Below are 16953 nucleotides of genomic sequence, written 5' to 3' on the forward strand. Positions count from 1 at the left end.
TAGTGAAATGCCTACCCTGGGACAATTTAAATCGCAGACAACAACTGGAGATTTTCATTGAAAAATGGGTCTTTGTAATTCATACACACACATTCACAATGTGCGACTTAAGGATGCTGATGAATCTAACATGCATGTTCAGAGAAATGTGACAACTCTTCACAGGCGGTAAGTGACCATTTAAAACACGGGTGTCGAATTCCTTGTCTTGGATGGCCGCAGGTTTTCATTCTAACCACCTTCTTCATTAGTGACCAGTTTTTGCTGCAAATTAACTTCTTTTGCTTTAGTTTTAATTTCCTTGACTCAGGCCCCTCAGTTGTCTCATTTTCCTTAATTAGCAGCCAAACAATAATGAGACACAAAACAAGCCGCCACATGACCAGCTCACCTGTGCCCATCACACAATATCTGAAAATAAGGAAAGGTGATGGTCTCGGTAAGGCTGATCTCTCAGGTCACCTTAATATCTTGATGGTGTTCTTAGAAAAAACAGAAAAATCAACAGTTTTGGAAATATCTGCTGTGACAAAATGAGAGCAGCAACAAGTCATAGAATTAAATAATGCGTTTAATGAACAGCAAGAATCAGATTCTCATTAAGAGATTGGTTGGAGTGAAACTGGTTACAGTTTGAAATCCCAATTTAGCTGTTCATCTGTTGGCTCGTTTCACATCTCATTTCTGTTTGGCTATCATTTACTGAAGAAAGGAACAAATTCAGAGGACTGAATCCTTAAAAACAAGGCTATTAAAATGCAGGGAAAAGAAGTGAATTTGCAGTGAAAACTGGTCAATGATTAGGTAAAATGTCAGAATGAAAACCTGAAGCCACTGCAGCCTTCCAGGCTCGGAGTTCAATACCCCTGATTTAAAATGAACTCATTCCTGAGGAAATGTGAAGTGAGTGTGCCATAGTGCTACTGTCTTAATTAAATCCATCCCTTTTCAAACCCACTTTAAGTCAGTTCAGGGCTACAAATCAGTACTGGGTAGAAGGCAGGAGCTAATCTTACACAATTAAAGTTATCAATGTGTCTAATATGCGACAGTAGGGAGAAGGTTAAGGAGACCCTGGAGAGGTGGAGATCTGCTCTAGAGAGGAGAGGAATGAAGGTCAGTAGGAACAAGACAGAATACATGTGTGTAAATGAGAGGGAGGTCAGTGGAATGGTGAGGATGAGGGGAGTAGAGTTGGTGAAGGTGGATGAGTTCAAATACTTGGGATCAACAGTACAGAGTAATGGGTATTGTGGAAGAGAGGTGAAAAAGAGAGTGTAGGCAGGGTGGAATGGGTGGAGAAGAGTGTCAGGAGTGATTTGTGACAGACTGGTATCAGCAAGAGTGAAAGGGAAGGTCTACAGGATGGTAGTGAGACCAGCTATGTTATATGGGCTGGAGACGGTGGCAATGACCAGAAAGCAGGAGACAGAGCTGGAGGTGGCAGAGTTAAAGATGCTAAGATTTGCATTGGGTGTGACGAGGATGGATAGGAGTAGAAATGAGGACATTAGAGGGTCAGCTCAAGTTGGACGGTCTGGAGACAAAGTCAGAGAGGCGAAATTGCGTTGGTTTGGACATGTGCAGAGGAGAAATGCTCGGTATATTGGGAGAAGGATGCTAAGGATAGAGCTGCCAGGCAAGAGGAAAAGAGGAAGGCCTAAGCAAAGGTTATGGATGTGGTGAGAGAGGACATGCAGGTGATGGGTGTAACAGAACAAGATGCAGAGGACAGAAAGATATGGAAAAAGATGATCCACTGTGGCAACCCCTAACGGAAGCAGCCAAAAGAAGAAGAAGAATGTGTCTAACATGTTTAATCCAGTAAAAAAAACCCACATAGTCATGGAGAGAACACACACACACACACAGACACTGACTGAACTGAACTCAGTCTCCTGGTTCTGTGCAGCCAGTGAAGCATCATGCAGCACTCTTAAAATTCAAACTAACTAAATTAAGATGTTTAACTGAATCCATCTCAGTTGCATGACAAACCCCAAGAAAGAAGTCCATGCCTTGCACTCGGCTGTCAGCAATTTGTAAATGCTCAAGCTTGATACAGAAATATTTTCATATGATGAAAACTTTAATTTATCTGAGCTCATGATATAAACTAAACATGTCTGTCCATTGAATGAGCTCCATGAATCAACAGTGATTAAATGACAGTCAGACCTGCTGTAAAAGCACTCAAGAGGTACCATTGAGTTTATTTTTCCCAAAAAAGTCAGAAATAATATGTTAAAAAAAAAAAAAAAAAGGTAAAACACATTTCCCTATTCACGCGTAGGCAGAACTGAACTCAATGAACATCTCCACAAAGACATAAAAACAAGCCAGACGCGTCAACCCCCCCATCAGCAGCCACCTCTTTGCAGGTGTCACCTTAATCATAGTTTGATATTTTTTTTTTAGTTCTGAAAAGTAAAGGTGTAGGCGGCTCAGAAGAGCCTGCAATAAACTGAGCCATAGAGCTCAAGGCCAGCGCTGACTGCTGTGTTCAGTACATATGAATAAAGAGAGAAGAGACTGAAGTACCTGTGTAAAAACATAGTGCTGAAAAGACATCAGCTGTGACATAGCTACAGACAAATGTACTTTTTATATAGTGCAGTTATACTGTGTGTAAGCTCCCAATGAGCATAAGAGATACAGTACAATAGTTTGTGTCCAGTATTCCTATAATTTTGGTAAGTAACTCAGTCAGGTGAAAGGGGAATCTAACTGGCATTTCATGGATTTACAGTTCAGCCAAGTTAACAATTAGACACCACACTGCTTGCCAGAAAAGATACTAGATTGGACCTTAGTCCTCATGTTAGTGAACAACATATTAAAGATACTATACAGGTACAGTGCATCTGGAAAGTATTCACAGCGCATCACTTTTTCCACATTTTGTTATGTTACAGTCTTATTCCAAAATGGATTAAATTCATTTTTTTCCTCAGAATTCTACACACAACACCCCATAATGACAACGTGAAAAACGTTTACTTGAGATTTTTGCAAATTTATTAAAAATAAAAAAATTGAGAAAGCACATGTACATAAGTATTCACAGCCTTTGCCATGAAGCTCAAAATTGAGCTCAGGTGCATCCTGTTTCCCTTGATCATCCTTGAGATGTTTCTGCAGCTTCATTGGAGTCCACCTGTGGTAAATTCAGTTGACTGGACATGATTTGGAAAGGCACACACCTGTCTATATAAGGTCCCACAGTTGACAGTTCATGTCAGAGCACAAACCAAGCATGAAGTCAAAGGAATTGTCTGTACACCTCCGAGACAGGATTGTCTCGAGGCACAAATCTAGGGAAGGTTACAGAAAAATCTCTGCTGCTTTGAAGGTCCCAGTGAGCACAGTGGCCTCCATCATCCGTAAGTGGAAGAAGTTTGAAACCACCAGGACTCTTCCTAGAGCTGGCTGGCCATCTAAACTGAGCGATCGGGGGAGAAGGGCCTTAGTCAGGGAGGTGACCAAGAACCTGATGGTCAATCTGTCAGAGCTCCAGAGGTCCTCTGTGGAGAGAGGAGAACCTTCCAGAAGGACAACCATCTCTGCAGCAATCCACCAATCAGGCCTGTATGGTAGAGTGGCCAGACGGAAGCCACTCCTTAGTAAAAGGCACATGGCAGCCCGCCTGGAGTTTGCCAAAGGGCACCTGAAGGACTCTCAGACCATGAGAAAGAAAATTCTCTGGTCTGATGAGACAAAGATTGAACTCTTTGGTGTGAATGCCAGGCGTCACGTTTGGAGGAAACCAGGCACCGCTCATCACCAGGCCAATACCATCCCTACGGTGAAGCATGGTGGTGGCAGCATCATGCTGTGGGGATGTCTTTCAGCGGCAGGAACTGGGAGACTAGTCAGGATAAAGGGAAAGATGACTGCAGCAATGTACAGAGACATCCTGGATGAAAACCTGCTCCAGAGCGCTCTTGACCTCAGACTGGGGCGACGGTTCATCTTTCAGCAGGACAACGACCCTAAGCACACAGCCAAGATATCAAAGGAGTGGCTTCAGGACAACTCTGTGAATGTCCTTGAGTGGCCCAGCCAGAGCCCAGACTTGAATCCGATTGAACATCTCTGGAGCGATCTTAAAATGGCTGTGCACCGACGCTTCCCATCCAACCTGATGGAGCTTGAGAGGTGCTGCAAAGAGGAATGGGCGAAACTGGCCAAGGATAGGTGTGCCAAGTTTGTGGCATCATATTCAAAAAGACTTGAGGCTGTAATTGCTGCCAAAGGTGCATTGACTAAGTATTGAGCAAAGGCTGTGAATACTTATGTACATGGGATTTCTCAGTTTTTTTATTTTTAATAAATGTGCAAGGACCTCAAGTAAACTTTTTTCAGGTTGTCATTATGGGGTGTTATGTACAGAATTCTGAGGAAAAAAATGAATTTAATCCATTTTGGAATAAGGCTGTAACATAACAAAAGGTGTAAAAAGTGATGCGCTGTGAATACTTTCCGGATGCACTGTACATTACACTTATGGAGCAGAATTAAGAAAGCCTCGATATTATAGGAATGAGTCTGGACTCACTGGAGGCAGGGAATTATGGGCAGCAACAACTATTCTCTCTACATGAAATTGACACAGACAGACATACACTTATTCTATTTTTTGCTCCCTTTGATAGTGTGTGCAAACCCAGCTCTAGGTATATCATTAAATTTGCTTATAACAGCACCAATGTAGGCCTTGTGGTACATTACTGGAGGGGGCAACAATTGCACCATTAATGTTAGCAAAGCCAATGAGCTACGGAAAAATGACCTTGATTAGACTCTCATCTGCTTTCGAGAAAATGCTGCGAACGGAGTTCTCTTGCAGTCCCCATTACTTATGCAATGTAGTTAGCACACCACACATTTGCCATAATAAAAAAAGAGTCCAAAATGCCTTTCCTTTTTCAGATTTTGGAGATAAGTCCAGCATTCTCCATCTACTGTATGCTCGCCAACTTCATTAAGTGCTCAGTGTCTGTCCAGTATTGTTCCACATTAGTAAAAGTCTTCCAATTTCCAAAAGAGGTTTTGGATAGTTTCTCATAAAGCAAATTTGATTTTTTTCTAATTTTAGGTAAAACAGTAATATCTCTCATTGTATTATGGTACAAAATGTGTGGATCACGGTGTGCCTATGAAAATTATTAAATATTTCCAAATAAGAAACTGTGGATCAACACTTAAGGCACATAGCAATGTGGAAACATACAAAAAATGAAGATATAAATACAGAAGAGGAATTCAACTGGCTAAGTGTAAGTATGAGACTAAACTAGAGATGGAATTTAGCAGCTGTAATAATTTGCGCATTAGGGATGTTCACATACTACACAGTAAACCTTAATCTAGTATCACCTGCATTTTCTCTTCCAGATTAACTTAATGCTTTCTATACCCATTTTAATTGTGACAACAAGCAGCCCACATTTCAGTTGTCTGCTGTACCACATTAGCTATTCTTCCCTGTTTCTGTGCATGGAGCAAAGGAGGATTTTTGAGTGTTAATGTCCACAAGGCAATTGGTGTGGATGAAAATTCAGGGTGTGATTTTTTTTAAAATCTGTAGCAACCAATTAACTGATGCCTTCAGTGACATCTTTTAATATTTCACTGTTGATTCAATTCAAGAGGACAACAATTAACAATTAATGACAGATGATTATTTATGTGATCACACACCACCTGCACATTGTGCCCTTAGTCATATATTGCACTTGTTGAGAAGACGCTGGCGTATGAAAGTAACTGGCTACATGGCAAACAGCCTTACAAAACACCTTTTTCACAGAAAAATGGTATATGGGGTTCTCCACTCCTTAGCTTTCTGCCTAAATGTTGATTGCTGACAACTCTTTGCCCACCAAGGATTGGTGAGGTAGTCAATCTGCCATTCAAAACTTGTTGGCTACTTGCATGTCAAAGAAGTTTGAAAGGGTAAACCAGCCAACCCCACCCACCCCCAATATAACATTTTCAAAACTGGTTAATCCAATTCAGGATCACTGAAGACTAAAGCCCACCCTTTCAGCAAAGAGTTCAAGGAAGGGATAAGGAACCATATAGCACATTGCCCCATCATTGGACCCACTAACACACCAACTCTCACATAGGACCAATTTAGATTTTCCAATTAACCTAACATACATGTTTTGGGAATGTGGCAGTAAAATTTACACAATCACGAAAATGTTGGATCTGTAAGGCAGCTATGCCACCAAAAACACTGATAATCGCCCAGCCTCCTATAACCCCCCCACCCCTCAAAACAAATCTCAAAGGCCGGAAAGAACCTCTAATAAACTTCATTATTTAATTTACTGTGTATTTCACAGATGCCTTACAAGTTCATGCATGAGACTTTTCATCACAATCTAATGAAAATGTCTTAAGTCTATTTTAATTGAACTGATTGTGTGTGGTTGTTGGAAATAATGTTTACTCTTGAACATATGACGGTGTTATATCAATAATGTATACAAGTGCTTACAGATATTTTTTTACATCTGGAGTACAGGAAGGTTAAATGACTTACTCAGGGTCATATGATAACATATTGCATTTTATTAAGATAGTGCCTTTTCCATGATGAGCTAGAGCAGAAAATTAGACCAACAACATTCAGGTCTAAAGGCTAATGTTTTATCCACAGAACCATACTGCCTGTCTTCACTTTCTGATTACACTTAAACCTAAATATGTTAACTCCTGCAATGATTTTGATTGAGCCAAGACAACCAAATCATGCAATTACTATTACTATCAGCATTATATCTGTATACAAAATGAATAATGATCCAACTGACATCTTCAAAGAAATTTAAATTTTAAGTCAAGGTAACTTCAGCAATACAGTCTTCAGATCTATAACTAAAGATCAGTTCATGTTGCAGATCTTTTTTATTACTGACCAACCATCCCGACAATGTCTTTTACTGAAGAAGCAATAGGTATATTCAAGGAAATCAACCCCTTAGCCAATCCAGCTTCAAAAGTAACACATAAATAATCCTCAATGTTGAATGGCTTGAAATGTCCAAGTGAAGAACAGAGTGACATAATGGTGCTGAAATTAATGCTGCTCTCTTAAAACGTAGTACAGTAATCCCTCGCTATATCGCGCTTCGACTTTCGCTGCTTCACTCTTATCGCGGATTTTATATGTAAGCATATTTAAATATATATCGCGGATTTTTTGCTGGTTCGTGGGTTTCTGTGGACAATGGGTCTTTTAATTTCTGGTACATGCTTCCTCAGTTGGTTTGCCCAGTTGATTTCATACAAGGGACGCTATTGGCAGATGGCTGAGAAGCTACCCAACCAGAGCGCGTATTACTTATTAAATAAAACTCCTCAAATATATTGTGAGCACGGGGGCTGTTCGCACCCCTACAGGATACGGCTGCTCCTCAAAAAACGCTGAAAGATTACCTTCACATTGCTGCCATCCTTGCTGGGCTTACATATGGCTGCTTTGTCAAGCGATATGCTTCCCGCACGGTGCTTCGCATACTTAAAAGATCAAACAGCACATATTTATTTTTGATTGTTTACTTTTCTCTCTCTCTTGCTCTGACATTCTCTGCTCCTGACGGAGGGGGTGTGAGCAGGGGGGCTGTTCGCACCCCTAGACGATATGGACGCTGGTCTAAAAATGCTGAAAGATTATCTTCACATTGTTCCCTTCCAGCTTTGTCAAGTGACATGCTTCAACGGCACGTATTGATTTTTGATTGTTTGTTTTTCTCTGTCTCTCTCTCTCTCTCTGACATTCTCTGCTCCTGACGGAGGGGGTGTGAGCAGAGGGGCTGTTCGCACACTGGCCTAGAGGATACGGACGCTCCTCTAAAAAATGCTGAAAGACTACCTTCACATTGCTCTCTTCCTTGCAGCTGCTATATACGGCGGTGCTTCGCATACTTAAAAGCCAAACAGCCCTATTGATTTCCGATTGTTTGCTTTTTTCTCTCTCTCTCTGACATTCTCTGCTCCTGACACGCACTCCTTTGAAGAGGAAGATATGTTTGCATTCTTTTAATTGTGAGACGGAACTGTCATCTCTGTCTTGTTATGGAGCACAGTTTAAACTTTTGAAAAAGAGACAAATGATTGTTTGCAGTGTTTGAATAACGTTCCTGTCTCTCTACAACCTCCTGTGTTTCTGTGCAAATCTGTGACCCAAGCATGACAATATAAAAATAACCATATAAACATATGGTTTCTACTTCGCGGATTTTCACCTTTCGCGGGGGGTTCTGGAACGCAACCCCCGCGATCGAGGAGGGATTACTGTATCAACTTGGAGCTTAAGCAGACACATACATGTCTTTGGGTTGAGGGAGCAAACCCGGAATACAGAGAAAAAACAAAGCCACTCAGATATGGCAATAACCTGCAGACTTCACATGGACAATGACAAGCAGCATTAACCACTGTGCCACCATGCCACTCCTATAAGAGTATATAATTAAAATGTACTCAAATATACACAGCAAACCCCCCAGTTAGTGTTATTCTGGAGATTTCTAAAAAAAATGTTAAATTCAGAATGCATTAAAAGACTAGCAATGTGGTTTAATGTGTTTTAAATTCAAGAAACATTGACTGCAAATAAAATGTGTATATGTAAAAGATACTGTTTTTCCTATTTATTATTAATTTTAAAATAATTATGAAATAAAATGTAATCATAACACAAAAATATTTCTGAAAAAAGTACTTTTCTATAGTAACTTGTGGTTGTGTTTATTAAACCTTTTCTTTCCATTTTATAGTTTCAGGCTTACATTTTTCTTTCATTGCTGTGTACATATAAAAATTCACAATATAATGTATAGAGTCACATCCTTTTTTATGCCTAGATATTTTCCATGCAATTTATTTCTCCTTTCTGTTCCCCATCATCTTGGGGAACCTGTAACTGGTCTGTTCCTGATTGTTGTGAGAATGGCGACACAGGGAGAAAGGCACTTGGCAGCAGACAGTTAGTGATTTGGCATATGAAACGGCACACATTTAACTAATGGAATCAGTCTGTCACACTGCAGTTACTCCGTGTCTCTATTTTATTTATCTTTCATTTGCCTTGAAAGGTAATACAACTGGAGAAAAATGTCATTCATTTGGCATTTATTTCTTACCTGGGGATAGGTTGAAGGATTCCAGGGATTCATCAGATGAAAGATTTTGGAGGGAAAAAGCTGAAGAGGCTCGGGTGGCACTTCGGGTCACAGGTCCTTTCCTGATGGGAGGCTGAAAAACAAGGCAGACATAAGCAGTTAAAATGCTGGTGTTATTAAATGAGCACCCCAGAATTTTCAAGAACAGGACAACTTTAATGAAAGGATGAGACAAACACAAGGTGACTCCTATTGTCCTGACTGTCCTTGATTCTTGCAAACAGAGCAGGTAGCAGGTCTGTACCTATATAACTGAAGCATATGTGAGGTCCTATACTCCAGTGAGGTTTGAGAATGAATGGCGTCTGATGATGCCACCTCTGCACGGTATCAAATCTTGTTCAGACTCTTTTCACGTACAGTATACTGTAGCTCCTGGCAGGTGGAATGAGCTCTCCACCTCCATTCTGAAACTTTGACACAATCAACGAGTTTAAGAAGCGTTTGAAGACTCTTGTTTGGTACATTTCTGCCAAAGTTAGATTTTGTAAATCCTGGGAATTATAATTAGGTTATACTTCCTTTTGATCTTTTCACTCATGGTAATCAATTTTGTAACCTACTTGTTCTCAAACAGTCCCCAGATTGATGTTACTTGATTATGTTGGCCTTTTATGTAAGTCACTTTGGATAAAAGCATCTGCTGTGCAAATAAATGTAAATGACTAGTACATAACATGAGCACCTTGGGAAGCAGAAAGGAGAAGAAATGCATTAACAGTGACTATCACACTGTGCTCCTGTATGGAATTGTAAATTTCAGGCCACTTTAGTTCTTTAGTTGCATAGGTCTGTTTGTTTTCGTATTAAAATATTTGCTACTCAGACTAAATGGGAGTAGCTTGGAAGCTGTCTGGCTTTGTGTCATTAGTAACTGTCTGATTATTTTGCTGTGATTTTTCAATTGCCTTATACCTTGGTATGTTGCTGCTTCCCTTTATATTTTTGGATACCTGTATATGAAAAAGGTTATACAACATGAAATCTGACAATCCCTTTTTTAGGTCCCTTTTTTAAACAGCAGCAGAAAAAAGTGCTGCGTTAATGTTCCAGATTTCTGGATCCAAATCCTGGCACTGTCAAAGTCTATGTAGAATTTTCACCTTCTCCAATTTGCATTGAACTTGCATTGAATTTTATTTACAGTAATCCCTCCTCGATCGCGGGGGTTGCGTTCCAGAACCCCCCGCGAAAGGTGAAAATCCGCGAAGTAGAAACCATATGTTTATATGGTTATTTTTATATTGTCATGCTTGGGTCACAGATTTGCACAGAAACACAGGAGGTTGTAGAGAGACAGGAACGTTATTCAAACACTGCAAACAAACATTTGTCTCTTTTTCAAAAGTTTAAACTGTGCTCCATGACAAGACAGAGATGACAGTTCAGTCTCACAATTAAAAGAATGCAAACATATCTTCCTCTACAAAGGAGTGCGCGTCAGGAGCAGAGAATGTCAGAGAGAGAGAGAGAAAAAAGCAAACAAAAATCAATAGGGCTGTTTGGCTTTTAAGTATGCGAAGCACCGCCGGACAAAGCAGCTGCAAGGATGTACAATGTAAAGGTAGTCTTTCAGCATTTTTTACAGGAGCGTCCGTATCCTCCAGGCCAGTGTGCGAACAGCCCCCCTGTTCACACCCCATCCGTCAGGAGCAGAGAATGTCAGAGCAAGAGAGAGAGAAAAGTAAACAATCAAAAATCAATACGTGCTGTTTGATCTTTTAAGTGTGCGAAGCACCATGCAGTAAGCATATCGCGCAAAAAAGCTGCCACATGTAAGCCCAGCAAGGAAGGGAGTAATGTGAAGATAGTCTTTCAGCGTTTTTTGAAGAGTGGCCGTATCCTTTAGGGGTGCGAACAGCCCCCGTGCTCACAATATATTTGAGGAGTTTTATTTAATACGTAATATGCGCACTGGTTGGGTAGCTTCTCAGCCATCTGCCAATAGCGTCCCTTGTATGAAATCAACTGGGCAAACCAACTGAGGAAGCATGTACCAGAAATTAAAAGACCCATTGTCCACTGAAACCCACGAACCAGCGAAAAATCCGTGATATATATTTAAATATGCTTACATATAAAATCCGCAATAGAGTGAAGCAGCGAAAGTCGAAGCGCGATATAGCGAGGGATTACTGTAATCACTTTGCTTTTCTCCCATATATCAAGTATATGCCTGATAAAATGACTGCTGAGTTCAAATTGACTTAAAATCAATATGGAAGTACTCTGCAATAGACTGGAATCTCAGCCAGGGCTGGTTCCTGCTTCGCATTCAAATCTGCTTAGACGGACTCCTACCTTACCACATTAATGGAGAGAGAAGACTCAGAAAATGAATGGAGGGATGATGACTTATAAGAAGAGCCATGATGCAGGATTACAAAATCATTTTCAGTCTTGCTAAAGAACTAGACTTGTATAACAAAATCAATGGCATATGCATATATTAAGATAAAAATGGTTACAATATATAATTTGTTCAAGCTGAAAACTGATAGCACCCCTTGGACTTTATTCACATTATTTTAATATGAAGTATAGTGACCTCGACATAATGTTTGTTTTTAACAATTAAAAAAAAAAAAAAATTGGAAGTATCCCACCGTGTCATATCTGAGTCACTTTCTCAGTCACACACAAGCAAGATTCAATCAAATAAATTTGTGGAAGTCCTGTGTTGTTCACTAAAAAGGTATAAAAAGTTATCTTCCAGGTTAGAAGTTCATGCCACAAACTAACTTTCATTTAATGAATTGTGAGTTTAATGCAAAAATCAATTAAAAGAGCAGGGCACATGTAAGGAATAACATTGAAAATGGAGAGACTACATTGTGAATAAAGGCAGCATATACATTGTGTCACAAACAAAATACAGAGCCGCATTTAATTAACATTTTCAAAATTGAAATGACAACAATACTCTTGAGGAATAACTGTGGGCAAAAAGTATCAAAGCCTAAGAGGTGCCGAAAAGAAATTTTATATTGTAAAGTTCTTAAAAGTTCAGTCTACAAATTAATTAAAGACTTATGTCACAACATGTATGAGACAGGCATGCCCATATGTAATACCCATAATGGACAACTAATGACACGCAACAGCTTTCTATTAAACATCATTATACAGCACAATCCAGACAGTGAAGGATTTACATTTTATGGTTGGAAGACTCAATAGTATGTGAGGATATTATTTGAGAAGCAACATTGTTGCCAAGGGGCATCCACTTTGTGAATTTCCATTGGGATTAATAAAGTATCTATCTATCTATCTATCTATGGATGCCTGCAGCTGTTACGCTATGCCAGACTAGAATTTTCATTTATTAACTTCTGAAAAACACCAATCAATTCAGTGACTCCTGCAAAACAAACAAATCGAAGACCTAGAAGGAGTTTTCGCTTGCTTCGAGCTCGCCAACATGGACAGGCCCCCCCACAGCACCGCAAGACTCCAGCCTGAGGCTCTCCGAGGATGACGTGAGGAAGACTTTTTCCCGACTCAGCATCCGCAAAGCACCCGGCCCAGATGGAGACTCAGGTCGTGTTTTAAAAACATGTTGCGACCAGCTAGCTGCTGTCTTTATGGATATTTTTAACACATCTCTGAGAGTTTCATCTGACCCCACCTGCTTCAACCACACAGCCATCCTCCCTGTCCCAAAGAAAAATAAAGTAGACTGCTCTAATGATTACCGCCCAGTAGCACTTACTCCCAGAGTGCTCTGAGAGGCTGGTGCTAGAATACATCAAGGACATCATCCCTGACAGTCTGGACCCCGTCCAGTTTGCCTACCGTTGCAACAGATCCACTGAGGATGCCATCTCCATAACACTTCACACCACCCTGTCTCATCTGGAGAACAAGAACTGTTATGCCAGGCTGCTGTTTGTGGACTACAGCTCTGCATTTAACACCGTCATTCTATCCCAGCTCATCGCTAAACTCCAAGATCTGGGGCCTAGCTCTTCACTGTGCAACTGGGTACTGGACTTCCTAACCGGCAGACCTTAGCAAGTGCGTATTGGTGGAAAAACCTCCTCCATCAACACTGGCACCCTACAGGGAAGTGTGCTTTACTCTCCCCTGCTTTACTCTCTCTACACCCATGACTGCGTAGCTAAGTACAGCTCTAACACCATCCTCAAGTTTTCCGACGATACCACTGTAATAGGTCTGATCAGCGAGGACGATGAGACGGCCTACAGGGAGGAGGTCAGACTCCAGGCAGAATGGTGTCAGCACAACAACCTCACCCTCAACGTTAGCAAAACTAAGGAGATGATTGTGGATTTCCACAAACAGGCAACAGCGTACAGCCCCATCAACATCAGAGGTGAGGCTGTGGAGCAGGTCAGTAGCTTTAGGTTCCTCGAAGTCACCCTCATTGATGACCTTAAATGGTCAAGTCACACTGCGGCAGTAGTCAAGAAAGCCCAACAACACCTCTACTTCCTCAGGAGACTGAGTAAAGCCCGGATGTCCCTCACAACCCTGTGCATATTCTACAGATGTACTGTGGAATCCATCCTGACAGGATGCATCACATCCTGGTACAACAACTGCTCAGTTCAGGACTGCAGAGCTCTGCAGCGGGTGGTGAATACAGCACAGCAGATCACGGGCACACAGCTCCCTGCGATCCAGGACATCCACACTACACGCTGTCTCAGGAAAGTGAACCGTATCAGGCGGGACCCCAGCCACCCTGCACTGTCACTTTTCACCCTCCTCCCATCTGGGAAGCGACTACAGTTCATTCGGATGCGCACCTCCAGGTTCAGGAACAGTTTCTACCCAACTACAATCAGACTCATGAACAATCAGTAACCTTGTATCACCTCCACTGCTACCTGCACATATACTTCTGCCACTGTCTCTATTTATTCCTAGGATTATGGTTTTATTTATTTACTTATTTATATTCATTTATTTATTATGTGTGGGGTTTTTTTTTGTTTTTTTTTTGTCTATGTTCACTGTCTGCGGGGGCACATGCAAGCAAGCATTTTATTGTTCATGGTACTTGTACTTGTACACATGACAATAAAGAGTTGAATTGAATTGAGTTCAGTTTAAGGTATATGGTGTGATGCTCTAGACTGGCAAGCCCCTTTACCATGTCTATTAGGAGGGTGATATTGTGTAACAATTTTCAGTATTTTTTGTCAAGTACAATTCAGACAGCACATTAATTAAATTATTATTCCAAAATACTAATCAACCAAAGACCACAGAGGTGTTAGATTTGTGGCTTAATGTTCATGAAAGCTGCATGCCCATTATTAATGCTCACAGTGGCCTGGTCCTGAAATGCACCAGAGGATTTACTACACTCTAAATTACATGCTCCAGACATGAATTAAAGGTTATATGATGAAAAATTTTAAATTCTGGCACCATTAAATAAATTTGCATATCCCAAATATGTCATGCAATCAACAAACACAATACACATGTCAAATGAAATGTACAAACTTTTTTACAAATAAAATTATTTGTCGAAAAAAAAATGCTGGTTTCTATAATAGTACAGATACCTGCTATATATCACTTAAAGAAAATAATACTCAGTCCCTCTCCATAAAGGGCCCATACTAACCCGAAACTGGTTAAAGTCGGAGTATGATGTGTCATAGGTCTTGTGGTGAGCATCCAGGAGGATCTGGATGATTCTGCCCTGTTCCTCAGACAATCGGGGCCGCTGAGCTTCCTTTTGTGCCTCCTCTTCCTTCCTTTTCATGATCATATCCTTCTTCCGCTGAACCTCCTCATCGGTCAGTATGACTGATAAATGAGACAAGGAGAAGAGAACATAGTATAACATGACATTCCTAAATTCACTCAATCCAACTGAGGGTCATTGGTGCCAGTGCCACTCTTAGCAGCACTAAGCAAAAGACAGGTAGCATCATCTTGGGGTCTCATTCCTGAATACATCCCCATGCTCATATCGACATAGTGCCAATCTGGATTACACACACTTATTTGGGGAGGTGGGACCAGAGTGCCCAAAGAAGAAACCATTTTGACATGGGGGCTATCTATGTGCAAGCTTCTAACAGATAAAGGCAACTAAACTCATGATGCTGCTTCCCTGTGGTTGATAGCACAACCCACTGCACCACTAGGCAATACAGCAGACATGAGGTTAAATAAAAATAAGAAAATAAGAGAAGCTTGTGACATGTTAACTCTCACAATGGAAGGGAAGAGAATCTAATGGGCCTGATTGTTTCTTTTCAGTTAAAATACATTGGAAAGATACCTACCCGGATTGTGAAAAATAACAAGAAAAATAGTGTTTTCTTCACTATCAAAGTACAACTTAAATTTTTGCATTCTCAAAGCTAGTTAGCAGTAAACATGTCTCAAAGGTTAAAGTCTTTTCCAGGAGTCTTATGAATTGCAGTGGTGTTCAAGCAAAAACAATATGGCTATACACTTTCTTGGTATGTGTGCAGTTTCTGGACATGAATCAATAGGAAGATTCAGAGCTTCAAAAGTGAATGTGTACAATAATTTTTAAGATTTTTGGCTCACATTGCTTCTGGTACCTGCTTGCTAAAATTGTAAGCTATGGAGGGAGATATATTTTGTTGCTGCTTTTTAAAGTTACACATACACCTTCACCTAACAATACATGTTTTGCAGGCAAACAAATTAAAGAATAACACTGACACTGAAGATGCCAAACATATACTTTACTCTTTCCGGCCTGGTAGGCATCTGCTCATTGAAAATATATCATTTGACATTTGAATTACAATATAGCAAATACAACTTTGACAGAAAACTAAAACAATGGCATTTTTATGAAAAACTAGGGGGCACCACAACCTGCTCGCTTCGCTTGCCCACCCCCGGGTTTGGTTTACCGGATATACAATTTAAAGAGATTGTTATCTTCATGGGAATTGTTACATATGCATTATTTTCACTTTTACTTTAAAACTTTTGTAAAAACAATACTGTACTTGTCCTTTATTTCTGGCCCCAGGCGTGGTTAAATCTCTTTCTCGCAGGACGTATAACGCTGCTCGCGTTGTGAAGGGGTGGGGCGGCGGCTGAATGCACGCTAAGGAGAAGTGGTTGGATCATCTGCTGGCTTGTTGCTGCTGGCGAGCTGCGTGTTTTGCTTGTCGCTTGCCATCGTTTTAAGAGCTGGAAGCACATGAAGCGTGTCTGCCAAAAGCATTCCAACAACTGCTAGGTTACATGTCCGTGAAGTTGTTTTAAATGTTGTCTCGCTTGTTAAAGTGTCCCTCGCGGGACGTCAAATTGTCTTCCGAGAAGATCACGTCTCGTCTCCCTAGTCTCCCTTCCAAGATTTTTTTTTATAATAGAGAGATGTAAATGTACAGATACAATTGAACATTTTTAAAAAGTACAGAATAAATGTGGCTTTGGCAATTGTTTAGGTATCCTTTCAGTTGAACCCATTTGGTTATTAGTCTGATGTGGTTTAGCTTGTTAACTCAAAATTCTTGAACAGACTAACACTTATCAACTAATGACCTTAATAAATTCTTTGACTCTTCAAACATTGTAAAATACTCAACAGCCATAGGCTCTCCAAAGCAACTGACTGAGGATATGAAAATGAAACTAATTGATGCATACAAAGCAGGGGAAGGCTATAAAAAGATATCAGTGCAATTCTAGGTAACAACTTGCATAGTCAGAAATGTCATTAAGTAATGCCAGTTAAGGGAAATTGTGATGGTCAAGGCAAGATCTGGACAACCAA

General features: G+C 40.5%; 2 protein-coding genes across 5 annotated transcripts in view; one reads left to right on the forward strand and one right to left on the reverse strand.

The window, feature by feature from the left end:
• Positions 1 to 16953, forward strand: part of slc48a1a (solute carrier family 48 member 1a) — a 1064469-nt gene that overhangs the window by 800141 nt on the left and 247375 nt on the right. The window lies entirely within an intron of this gene.
• The window catches only part of LOC114644657 (vitamin D3 receptor A), a 177549-nt gene that overhangs the window by 19904 nt on the left and 140692 nt on the right, over positions 1 to 16953 (reverse strand). For all 4 annotated transcript variants that reach the window (XM_028792701.2, XM_051924361.1, XM_051924360.1 and 1 more), the window contains 2 exons: positions 14806 to 14990; positions 9162 to 9273 (listed from right to left, as the gene is read on the reverse strand). In XM_028792701.2, the coding sequence (XP_028648534.1) occupies positions 9162 to 9273; positions 14806 to 14990 (297 nt within the window). The remainder of the gene's footprint in view (positions 1 to 9161; positions 9274 to 14805; positions 14991 to 16953) is intronic.

This window comes from Erpetoichthys calabaricus, chromosome 3, assembly GCF_900747795.2.
Source record: "Erpetoichthys calabaricus chromosome 3, fErpCal1.3, whole genome shotgun sequence".
NCBI classification, from domain to species: Eukaryota; Metazoa; Chordata; class Cladistia; order Polypteriformes; family Polypteridae; genus Erpetoichthys; species Erpetoichthys calabaricus.